Source organism: Poecile atricapillus, chromosome Z (genome assembly GCF_030490865.1).
Source record: "Poecile atricapillus isolate bPoeAtr1 chromosome Z, bPoeAtr1.hap1, whole genome shotgun sequence".
NCBI classification, from domain to species: domain Eukaryota; kingdom Metazoa; phylum Chordata; class Aves; order Passeriformes; family Paridae; genus Poecile; species Poecile atricapillus.
In genome coordinates this window covers 88,497,788-88,510,767 of record NC_081289.1, presented here as the reverse complement: position 1 = coordinate 88,510,767, position 12,980 = coordinate 88,497,788, and the positions used below count along the sequence as shown (strand labels likewise).

The 12,980-nt window shown below is 40.3% G+C and overlaps 1 protein-coding gene across 2 annotated transcripts in view; it reads right to left on the bottom strand.

The window, feature by feature from the left end:
• Nucleotides 1-12,195, bottom strand: part of PRR16 (proline rich 16) — a 141,340-nt gene extending 129,145 nt beyond the window's left edge. For both annotated transcript variants that reach the window (XR_009276043.1, XM_058826052.1), the window contains exon 1: nt 11,896-12,195. Coding sequence is in view for 1 of the 2 variants with exons in the window: in XM_058826052.1 (XP_058682035.1) it covers nt 11,896-12,057 (162 nt within the window). In the remaining variant the exon portion in view is untranslated. The remainder of the gene's footprint in view (nt 1-11,895) is intronic.
• Between the last annotated feature and the right edge of the window lie 785 nt (nt 12,196-12,980).

Below are 12,980 nucleotides of genomic sequence, written 5' to 3'. Positions count from 1 at the left end.
CAGAATGCAGCAAAATACAATTCCAGCAAAGTTCTGATTAGATCTCACCTACAGTGTTGCACACATTTCTGTGAAGAACCACTCCACAAAATAGAGCTAGGAAAGCTCAGTTTCATCAAATGGAAAGAATCTACCAAAGAAATAAAAAATAAATATATTCTTTACTATTGTACCAACAAACATGTACAGCTAAATGAAGAAATATTCAAGAGCTACCAGAGCCGAGTGGCAACATTAGCAAAAAATAAACTGCAACAGTCTTGGTATTGTTATTTATTTGTCATTATTTATTTGTTTGTCCAATGGAGTTGTTGGCCTAGATCAAACAATTTTCAGCCACAAAAACATTGTACTGAGACACTTCCTGTCTGCATTAAATGGCCATCTGCAGTAACAAGCATGTGAAGTCTCATAAAATAGCTCCTCCACTGGAAGAAAACCCTTAAGACATGCTACCTGCTAGAGCACTACACTGGGAGAAAGCAAAATGCTGGTGTCTTGTCCTCTAGCCATACAGGCTACCACTCTAATACTACATTCTTCATGGAAGAATTATAGATAAGTGTTGGAAGTCTATCGTCTGTAGTACAAAAAGGAAACAATTTAATCTGTTCAAAATAGATATTTAATTATTAAAAAATCATCCTGATCAAGATTTAATTGCAGTGTATCAGCACATATGTAACAGATAATTTTGTTTCACTATGTACAAGAGATCATGCATTTAAGGAAGACATATCAGATCTATAATTCAAAATGACAAAAATGATGTCCCATTCTTGATAAACTAAATTAAACTGCAAAATAATAGATGAACATGGCAGAAGTACTTTGCCTGTACAAAACAAGCTGTTATTAAATGAAAACTTGATTTTTAGAAAATTAAGGATCAACAATGCTCCAAATTCCCTCTGGGCCTTGCCACTCTTCCAAAGGATCGTGATAAAAAAACCAAAATCTATTTGAAAAGCTGTCACACAACCAGGGCATCTGTCCTAAAACATGAGATGTCACTGTCAGAAGCTATGAAACCTAAAAAAAGGCCCATTTCACATTGAGCAAATGATTCACAAGATCTCCGAGATTTTCCTTTTCTTCATAATAGATTACTATTAACTACATTTGACTCCATAATGCAAAGCATCAAGTCAAACTTACTTCCATTTTCCCAAAGAAAGAATAAATTCAGAGCATTATTTACTAACTTTTTATCTCAGTACCCTGTTTTATGCCTCCGATTGACTAATATCTGCTGAATATACAAATTCAGAAACAATTTTTATTCTAAGCCAGATATGAACTTTTAGAAGACTATCAGATTATGGGAAAAATAAGTAGGTACGTTTAATATTTTGTTGAAATTATCATGAAGTAGCTTCTGTTTCCAAGATTATGTACAGTAAATAAACTCTGACTTTGATAGAGCTGATTTATTATTTTTTTTTTAATTTGTAAGAAACTTGAAGTAGATATTCATGATGCCTGGCAAGAGCTCATTTCCTAGAAATAGCACACAGCTGTCATTCATTGAAATATAGTCTCTTTTTTTCTAGGAGGATCATCTCATACCTACCTCTTGTACTTGCAATCTTGCAATAAACACTCAGAAAAGATTCATTATTTAACAGAAAGTTTCAAAAATACCTTTAAGAACTTTTAAAATTTAGAAGATATTTTAAGATTTTTTTTTAAAGGGCATTTCCATAAATCATCTGATACTAAATGTAAAATTTCTATGCGTGTATAGTTTTGATCAATCTTAGACTAGTTTGTTTGTATGCAATGAATTTCAGGCTGAAGTAAAATAATGGGAACTTTATTATTGCAATTAACACACATTACTGTCTATATAAATACTGGGGCTCTAATTTCTCCTGAAATTAGGTATGTGAATCTAAGAAACCAACTTTGCACACAAACATGTACATCAAAAGTCTGGAATGGCTGGCACTGCTTAAGGACAACAGCCAAGCTAATACAAGATGGCACAGCTCTATCAACGTCAAAGCTGCATCACATCAGCAAACATTCTGCTTGCTAAGATTTAAGACATCTAAACAAAATAATTAAGTAAGGTGTTTGTATATGATTTAAGTCCTCACAATTCAAACATTCTTTTTTTATGATTTTTTCCTTTAGTAGACCAAATCAAATAATCACCAACTGAAAAACAAGCACACGCAAATCAATTGTCAACAGGGAACAAGAAAAAAATAAAAGTAATAAGCTCCTCCTCCTTTTACTTGAGCAGGAACATCCCGGATTGGCCAAAAACCAGTTTTTTCTAAGTCTTTCAGATTCACCTTTCCACCTGTACTTTGATTTCAAGGAACAGAAAGTTATTACTTCAACAGATGGAGATATACTTGTATAGTTTTACAGTCTTAATAAGTTATCCTAATACTGTATTCATATACAGGTTATTTCTTTATCCAAATGCCATAGTGTTACTGAACCTTAAAACATGCCATAAAGTTACCTAGAAGCATTGAAAGCCAAATATGTCTAGACTGTACCACCCTAGATACCACAGATAAAACTCCTTAGCACTAGCAGATACCATCTGCTATGATGAACTTACCTTATTCAAAGCATCTCTGCAGTCATCAGTAAAAACACAGAGAAAAAAGTACAGTTTAGCTGGTAACTGAAAATCATTTATTTAAGAGAACAGCTATGTACTATTTTGAGAAAAGATAGAGCGAACTTTAGAAAACAATGTTAAAATAGTCTATCATGGATGGCTTTTGATGTTGTAATAATAACCAGTTAACTTGAATCCAAACAACCACTCTCAGTTTCTATCTACATTAGATTAGACACTGAACTAAAAAACACTACTAACAATGAGTCTACACATGAGAATCTCCTAGTAGCACACAGAAGATGTGAGAGGAGAGCAACTGAGATTCTAAGACAAACAGGAGAGTCACCTGAAATTTTTAGGACTATCTTGAAATTCTGATACTGACTTTCATGCATCAACTTTAAAGAAAGGAGAGACAAACCCTCTAAGAACATAGATAACGTCTGACAGCTCCTAGCAGTGAGGTAAATCAAGTTACACAAACAGGGGTAACTATTACGAGCGAAAAAAGAGGAAAAGGGCTAGGAAAATAAAACAAAAATCCTCAGAGGAATGGAAGGATTACTATGAGATTAGCATAGTTAAAATGAAAGTGAAAATTCAGAAGAATAGGAAAAATTAATCTGAATTGTTCACAAAGATAATCTGAATAATCTGAATAATTACACTGGGTTTACACCATTTGAAGGTGTGGAAAAGGATGTATCACAGTTTAGTGCAGAGATGCAATGGGAGTAGTCACATTCCTATAAAAGCATTCCAATCCCTTCCAACCATCACTGCCCAACATGACATAGAGGCTTACAGTGGCTGCACTCACAAACACCAGCTCCAAGCCCTTGGTGTATATGAATATGTTACATTCATACAAGGAGCTATACTGCAAATATGTTGTTTATTGTTCTGTCTGAAATTTAATACAATCCACCTTCAGATCACAGGCAGTGAAAAGTTCATAACCACTTATTACTGCAATTTTAATGAAAAAGTACACAGTATATTCTTCTGCTAATTTTAAAATTTCAGCTAAAAAAAATGTTTATGGCCTAGCATTTTTACTTAATATATACCTGATTTTTTGAATCTAAATCCGAAATACTGCAGGTCTAGGCTCCCAAGCACAAGACAGATATGAACACACTGGAACTAGTCCAGAAAAGGGGTTGGAAGGGGCTGGAGTCAATGGTACATACTTCATTAGAAGGAGTAAAGGAGACAATAAGGGGCACAATTAGAAATACAGCCTAACAACGAGACCATAAAAAGGGTGATTTGACACTGAAATAGGTAGTCCAAAAAGGTTGCAGAGTCACCATCCTTGAAAATATTCAAGAACAAGATAATAAGAAACCTGTTGTAGTTGACTCTTGAATGGGTTGGACAATTTCTAGGGGCCCTTTTCAATCTCAACCAGTCTGTAATCCAGTATTAAGAAATAAATACATCTGTTTGGATTCTTTGTCCAATAACTATCGAACTTTCAGTCATTAATTTAGCTGAAAATCTCAACAAAGAAAGAATTACACTTTGTTTTATTACACTGCAGTAAAGAAAAAACATACTGACCTTGACGTTTAATATTTTCACATATAATTTTATACAGAAAGGACACTGTTACATGGGTATGAACCAATAAATTATTATGGAGAAGCAAGTCCAAACAATTTCTTAATGCTTTCACCTTGTTAAGTTTATAGACTATACATCTATCAGCCCACATAAGCTGCCTGCTTTTACACAGTGGAATTTCCAGTAAAGTATGAAATGTTATTAGCTACCAAAATTTTGAATATTTTAAACACTTATGTTTTGCTGAACAAAAAGCTGAAATCAAGTTTTTGGTATCCCATTGAAGTCAGGGAGCCTGCTGCAGCTCGTCTCACCTAATAAACTTAATAAATACATAATAAACGTCTCACACTATTTTCCTAGGTATTAAGTTTTATCTTCTTCTCCTACTTACAAGGCAAATGATTACACGGCAAGTAAAGATGTCTTACTCTGATTCTACCTTGAAGCTCTTCACTCAAACAACTAGACCATGATAAGTTAGAGGAACACAATACCACTATGGGTCCAACACTAGAATAATGACTGCGGATTTATAAAAAAGTAATGGGAAAAAATTTTGAAAAGCGTTTCAAAATTACAGGATTTTTCACATTACTGAGAAATAATCTTCAGTGAAATCTGGAAATGATTCAATGTCAGTGCTCTAAGTTTTCACAATGCAGTATGGCACATGCTGCAAGAAACAATGGATGGGTTAACCTTTAAAGACACAGGAACACACTACAGTTTTTGCAGAAGCAACGACTGATGATACTACTGCTGTTCAGAGGTAATTGCTCCTCACTGCTCCATCACCTATACTGCAACAATCCCAAACTAAACCAGAACGCCAGCGACTCAGCCACCAAGCTCAACACACACAACCTGACAGAAATCTCTCTTGCAGTGAGAAATCTGCTGGAGGAGATTCTCAGCCCTTCCATGGGGTCTGTTTTTCTTCTTCCCCTGGGTACAGCGATAAATGGCATTTTGAAGCACTGCAGGTCACTGCAGCAAGAATGACCAGTCAATTTTGTACAGAGATGGACAGGAGCTGTAAGTAGGAGGTATGTATAGGCTGTAGTCCTTTATCACACATTCACACCTAAAGAAGAGGTAGCATTTTACTTATGAAGAAAAAAGTGTACGTTAACTGCTATTTGCTGCTTCTATTGAAAACAAAGAAAGAACAAATAAACAAAAGGCCAACTATAGCAAAGAAAAATAAAGGCCTGTCTACATTTAGGTAACTAGGTTAGTGGTAACCTACACAGCTGTCAGACACAGGCTATGCGGGAAAGAAAGCAGACCAATTGCAAAAGACAACCCTTTACTCTCTCTGCCTCACAGCAGCAACTTCTGCTGAAGCAGGAAAAAGAAAAAGGAAGAACCTTCACAAGATATAAATAAGCTACTCTGTGAAGTCATTGAATATTTTCTTCTTTTCACCAGATTTTCAAAGAATTTTCTAAGTATATCATTAAGAGGAGACTGAGCCATCAATATTTTGCAACTCTAAAAGAAATGAAAACTGGAAGAGAATAGTGATGCTCATTCACAAAGGTATTGTGAAACAGGCACTGTGGGAAAGCAATCTAAACTCAGGGACAACATCTGCACCTCTCCCACAGCTCTCCCAAGAGCTGTACTAATTAGTTGTGCACAAGACATGTGTACAACACATGCAGTAATTTGGCTGGAAGTTTTTGACTGGAAGTAGGAGAGGTATTACAGAACTTTGTCCAAGGTGAGTAATGCAAACAGAAATATTGTATAATTGCCAGAAGAGACTGTCAAAAATCTTCAAAGCTTCAATGACAGTTCAACCCAGTCCTTGGTGTACCATAATGCACTCATACACATGTGTAGCAGCAATTAAATGCTCTAAATTTTGAAGTTTAAATAAAAGTTATGCAACCCAAAACTAATTTCCATCACTCGAACTTAGTTTTGTTCTTTCCAAAGTCAATGTAAAAAAATCAGACTGCAGCAGACTGAAGTTTGTGCCTCCCTATTTCTGTTTTCCATATCATGATCAGCAGTGCACAGACTGTGTGAAATTCAGATTTTACAAAAACATACATATTTCCACTGTGGTACTGTTTTTATTTGAAAACTGAATTTATATATGCTCTATTTAGCTCCTGGTTGCACAATACACATTACTATCAGGAGCTCAGTATTACATATAAGGTCTGAAGTAGTTGAATCTAAAAATAATACAGATAGCACAAATTAGCAGTCTGCTTCCCTGTCAAGTATCTTGGTATCAATAAGCAACTCTCTATAGGTACACTAGGTAGTCTTCTCACGGGGTTTCACAAGACAATTAGTAACTCTTGGTATATACGGTTACAAATCAGATGTGGAGCAACCTCACCCTGTCACGTATCGGCATATAAATGTTTCTGACCACCTTAACACATGGGGTCTTTTTTTTTAAGGTTCACAGTTACCCTTTAGCTCCATTAGTTTAATTGACACGACTAGCATAAGCGTTTTATCTTAGTTCATTGCAGGTTTTATTGTCTATAACTGTGTAAATGCTTCACAGACCACAAAAAATAAATGGAAAGAAAAAAATAAAATACAGTTATTTGCAATGACTATTTATGGCTCTCTTTGGACCCCTGGGCAGATCACAATAAAGTTGCTGTGCAGTGCTTCTCTTACATAATGAATCATACTCTGCAGTCAAACATCCAGGTACAGTACATGACTATACCTGGCACAAATGAATAAGTGTAACAATAAAGTAGAAAAAAAAAACCTGCTGCTGGAGAGATGAGCAAGTTTTGGAATAGCAAGTGCCTTTACTCATGCAACACCTTGATCCTGGTATCTGACCTGGATCCCAATCCCAGCCACAGCAAAAAAAAAAAAAAAAAAACTACGGAAAAGCTTCAGTCCTTCACACACCTTACTGACCAGGATCTTCATATGCAGATAGTGCATGCACCGAAGAAAAGATTCCAGAAGGAGCACTGTTAAGAGGGCCTGGACCCCGTACCCAGATAAAAGTAGGGCATCTGCATTTAATTGGATTTCTAATGTTAGGAACACATATGCACAAAAAGTTCTTCCTTCAAGTGCTACTACCCAGCAAAAAACAGTGGCAGGTCCTTGACTCCTGAACAGAATCCAAAGAGGTAGTAATCAGGAGAAGAAGGAATGGATTAACATGTTTTACTATTTTTCTTCCTACCCTTAGGTTTCTATATAGTATTTCCCATAACTATGCTGCAATAACTCCTTGCCTCCTCCTCATGCAGCAATATGAACAACAACCATTTTTTTATATTGGTAGTTGCACTGCCTGCACATCAGAGATACCGATACATGATTGACTATTGCTGCTCCAGTCCTCTTGGTGGACCTGACACCTCCTAGTTTCTGGTTTAAGAGGCAAGAACTTGAAGTACCCTTCTGCCATCTGGATAGTTACCAGAAATAGAATGAAAAAAACTGGTGGTTGAAATTGTAATACACTTCTGCAGTCCTGATCCAGAAATTAAAACCACAGAACACATGACCGGCCCTCACTTAAGAGAGTGATGACTGGCCTGCTTATGGAATCAGGTCGTTTATCCTATAATGAACTTTGTCATGGTGTTTTGGGGGAGGGGTTTGGTATCTGCTAGTGCCATCATCACTTAGAAAATATTAAGTAATGCCAAAATTATATAGATCATATCTTTACAGAAAATAAACACATCGGTTAGATGATAGAAGATTATGTACTCATTCTGTCAGCAAGACATTTTCACAGGATTTAAAGCAGAGGAGGTAGATTCAAATGACTGGAAATTCACTGATGTATGTGCAATGCCTCTGAGGACTTCTGTTTCTCCTGCACCTCCATTTTGTAGTATTCTTAACACTGGCAATAGCTACACAGCTGCTTCCTTTCGATAAAAGGTTGGAGCATATTTAGCCAATTAAAAGCTATGCAAATGTCTCATAACTTCCAGGAATTTGTTCCGCAAGATGAATTTTTATTATTACAAAAAGTATTTATCAAATTATTTAGTTAAGTATTTCCTTAATGAAAACAACCACAAGACTACAGAAATGTGTAATATTATCATAAAGTGTGAAAGCAAGGAAGGCTTAAAAATTATATTGTCATTACTAAGGTTGTATAAATCTGTGCCCTGCTGTTCACAGGTGTACATGTATATCCCCTACAATCCCTTCTGAAGTAATCAGAGGGCTACATACATCATGCATTTTACAATAGCTTAATTAGCACACATCTTTTGATTTCCAATAGTACCTTACTTAGGTACCAGACAGAAGTATTAGTTCCAAAACAAGACTTATTAATAACAACCATCCTTCTAGACAAACTCCAGTGAGAAAGGTTCCTTTATTCTCTTAGGGAAACCAACGTGGAAGGCTCCACCAATTAATTTTTAAATAGTCTGGACTGAAGGAATAGAAAGTGTTACTCAATCCTCTGGAACCCCTTTTATTTTTCTTTGGAATATTCATCAAATAACAGCAATTCAAACCCTTTCAAATCCAATTTTCAATGCAAAAAGACATCCCATTGTTGCTACACACCCATGCAAGGAGACAAAAGGGCAAAGCCTCTCCTAAATTTACGGCACCCTAGAGAAGACTAGCCATACATCCAGCTCAGACTCTGGACTCAGCACCACTTCATCCTTCTGTGTCTACAAGTCACCTCTCTTCTCCATCCTCAATCTTCTGTGGTTACCTTAGCCTAAGCAGACCAGAACAATAAATAGGGGGGAGAGAGGGAGGGAGGAAAGGGATGTTGCACTTCTGAGACACAGTAACTCTTATAATGTATTTGTTTTTAATCTGCATGATTTAGCCACATGCTTCTAGACAGTATTTATAAACTTCATGGTTTGCCCATCTGGGTTTAACATCCCATCCTCTACCCAGCCCCAAATTTCCACTTTTTAAAAACATAAAAAAATGTTAAAGAACCAATTAGAAAAAGGTTCAGAACATAGGGCAGATGCAAGTACGTTAATGTAAGTAAACCATAACAAGCTAAATGTCATAAAACATACAAATACTCTACAGCCATGTTACTTACTGTTACAGAGCAGTTCATTTTGAAGCAACATACTGGTATTTCATTTTGACAGTACTATGAAATCTTAAAAAGAAGACTGAAACATAGTCATGAAGTCTATCACAATAACTTAAGTGCTCCATTAAGAATGTAATTGTAATTCACATTTAAAGGTAACAAATATGTAGGCGTGAAAAGAAAAAAAGTATTCTAAAAATGATGTAAATCACAAAAAAATTAATGTAACATTGTATTTTCTATATCACAACTAAATATTACTGAACTATACAAAAAAGAGGCTAAAAAACTTTCATGTCCTACCACTGTACCTGAATTGAAAACTTTTTAAATAGTAATAAAAAAAAAAAATGAAAGGCTGTTCCCAGTATACTATATTACCCATTTAAAAAAAAAAAAAAAAAAAAAAAATCAGAAAAGGTTGTAGCACAACAGCTGGGCTGCAGCAACACCCTGGGGGAAAAAAAAAAAGGCAGCAACAACATTTCCAGAAATATAGAAATTGCTCTATTTCATCACTTCGTCCAACAGTAGGGAACCTAAATGAAGCACAGTTATATTTCTATGTGTAATACACCAAAACTGACTATAGACTAACTTCCTGTAAGCTTTAACAAAGATCCTGTCAGTGCTTCCTAACACCTACAAACAACCTGTGAAAGAGACTGGTTATTAGCTCATAATATTGCAAATTAACTCACTTTTACATAAAAAGTATACACTGTAGTTATGTCAAGAGTTTTTGTGCAGATTTAGCCCATCCTATAAAGGCAGACAAACTAAAGGTAGGTAATCAGAGGACAAACTTTTGCAGACTTTCCAAAACAAATGTCACATAAAGTGTGCTTAACACATAATGAAAATATTGCAATCAAGCAGATGGTATGTGTATGCAACTCATACTTGATGGAGTATCAGAGCTACGGTCTTTACAAGGCATATTTGGTGAAGAACGTTAAAACCTCATGTGTAGTCAGAAACAAGATGTAACTATTCTTTTCACAAAAATAGCTTTATTTTCTCAAAATACATGCTATTGGCAATTCTTGCACTCTTCAACAGGTACACAGTACTTAACAGCGTTACAGCTCCATTTCTCTACAAGTTTCCTTATGAAGCAGAGGTAAATCCAGTTCTCTTTTACAGATGCAGTCAACCAGAACGGACAAGTTTGCTTAGATAAAACATGCCACAGAGTAAATGATGATATACGATCTCCACTTACAGCGGTACTGTTTGCTCACTAGAAGAAAGCTAGGACTGATTATGTGCTGGGAACGATTTACATTCATGGGACAGAACACATTACATCCTTTCCAGGTCCTGAAAATGTGCTGCTGCAGCAACAGAAGCCAGTTTACGCTGTCGGTCTAAGAAACGTTTAAAGAGCTGCTCTACAAACATTGTTTATTTCCATTTCAAAATACCTCAAAAAATTACAAAGCATAGTACAGCAGCACATCAAGAAAAAGATAAATTATAGATATATTTTTTAAAAAGAAAAAAAAAGGAGAAACATAGAATTGTGAGTGAAAAAAGGGCCTAACAGCTCTGATTAGTGAGCCGTGTGTTTATACATCTTTCAACATTATACAAAGCACTGGGTGAATTTCAGACTGCCTCAGATGGCCAAAGACTGTTGAAAGAAACTTGTTGACAATGCTATTGAAATAGAAAACTAATATTTGATGGCAAAAAAAACCCTGTAGCTTATTATAAAAGTCAAATATAGGATTACAAAGCAATACACAGAGATTCTGGACTTGCATTCCGGTGCATAATCTAACCATCTGTCGACCAGTTGTGTAGCAAAATCAAGATAACCTGGAAATCTCCAAAAGGACGGCTAAATTCTTTTCCTTCAGCTACTGCATCTCCCTGCTTATGAACGTGCCCGCGGTAATCGCACTCTGCCTGCAGATTAACCTAGAGGAGATGACATCCGCCACCCGCAACAGAGATTGCAAAGGCAATCTTTCGAGATAGGGTCGATAAGCAGGACGCCCGGCTCTCGCTGAAGCAGGCTGCAGAGGCTGAGGCGGACCTGGCGGCGCCGGGCGCGGAGCCTCCGCCGAGGGCGGCGCGGGGCCCGGGGCCGCTCAGCCCTCACGGCTGGGGAGAAGCGAGCGGCGCTGCTGCTGCGGCTGGCGGCGAGCACGGCTGCACCGCGACACCGAAAAGTTAAACTCGCCGGAGCGGGGTCGTTCCTGAGTCCTTTCCCACCGCCGGGACGCCGCCGCGGCTCAGCCCGGAACCGGGCAGCGCTGCGGGTCCCGCTGCTCCCCAGAACGCCTTCCTCGCCCAGCAGACACCTCCCAGGAGAGGCAACCCGCCCCGGGAAAAATAAAACTCCGCGGGGTGCTCTGAGGTGGGGAGTCCCCGAGCAGAGCCGCGGCGCAGTCAGGGGAGCACGGCTGGTCCCGGGGCGCACGGCACTGGGACACGGGCTCCAGCCCGCTCCGGGCCGCGGCGATGTCCGGCCGCCCGCCCGGGGCACGGCGGGGAGCTACCCGTGCTGGTGCCCAGCCTGGACACCAGTTGCTCGACCGCGGTGAAGAAGCGGTAAAAGGAGCCTGGGGGAGGCAGCAGAGCTCCGGGGGAAGCCGGACCCCGGCCTGCGGGCGGTGGGGCGCTTGCCCCACACGGGACAGACGGAGGGTCCACCCGCGCAGCCCTTCGTTCTCACCTCCTTAAGTTCCTTGGCGACATCTTTCAGGTCCCCCAGGACTAATTCCAAATCCTCCACGATGATCTTGATCTGCTCCTTCACCTTGGCTTTGGAGGCTGCCGGCGGCCCCTCGGACGGCGAGGAGGAGGAGGATGCGGTCCCTTTGGACTGGGCGGACATCCTTCGGGGCAGCCCGGCGCGGCCAGCGGGGCACGCAGGTCAGGCGAGCGCGGCGGCCGCCGGCCGCCCGGCCCCGTCCCTCCGGCTCCCGGAGCTGCCGCAGCCGCCGCCGCCGCCGCCTGCCCGCCCGCGCATCCCGCGCCGGGGGCGCCGAGCCGCGCCGCGCTCCGCCGGGCGGCCGCGCTGTGCAGCTGCCATCGGCTCCCGGAGCGGCACGGGGGCCCGGCTGCAGCCCGCCGTGCGCCGCGCCTGCGCCTCGCCCCGCCCGCGCCCGCCCCGGCCCGCCCCGGACCCGGCTCCGGGAGGCAGCGGGGGCCGGGGGAGGAGCGCTCACCGCCCGCGCTCCTGGGGACCGGCGAGGCCCGGCGGCTTCTTCGGAAGAGATGCTCTCCCACCTCCTCGGTGCCCGAAGGCCCCTGGGGGCGAGAGCACTGTGCTGTGTCTCCCAAAGGGTGCGCGGTGCTGGCTCGCGGCGGAGCCCCACGCCGTTGTCCCCGGGAGCGGGACGGGTCGCTCCGGGCCTGACGGGGAAAAGGTCAAAACCCACCAAAACAGCCCCCCAAAAGGAAACGCTTCCCGTGCCTGGTTCATTGAAGTAAACAGCAACAATGGTTCTGGTGACAAAAGTAATTTTTGGAGGGGTGACACTCACAGCCCTGTAGTGTTTAGCGACCGGTTTGGCTCGTTTGGAGTGTACGTGGCTCGGTTTGGACTAAGGAATGAAGCTATGGAAGTACGCTGTTGTGTAAATGCCAAATCGGTAAAAGGCGCATACATGTCCCTGCTCACCTGTGTAAACTGCACTGCAAAAACGCAATAATCAGTAGACCCTGTTCTAGTTGGTAAGTAAAGGATGCATATCACACCTTATAGAAATAAATGAGGCACATGATCCAGAGTATCTTTCACGAATATTCTACCAG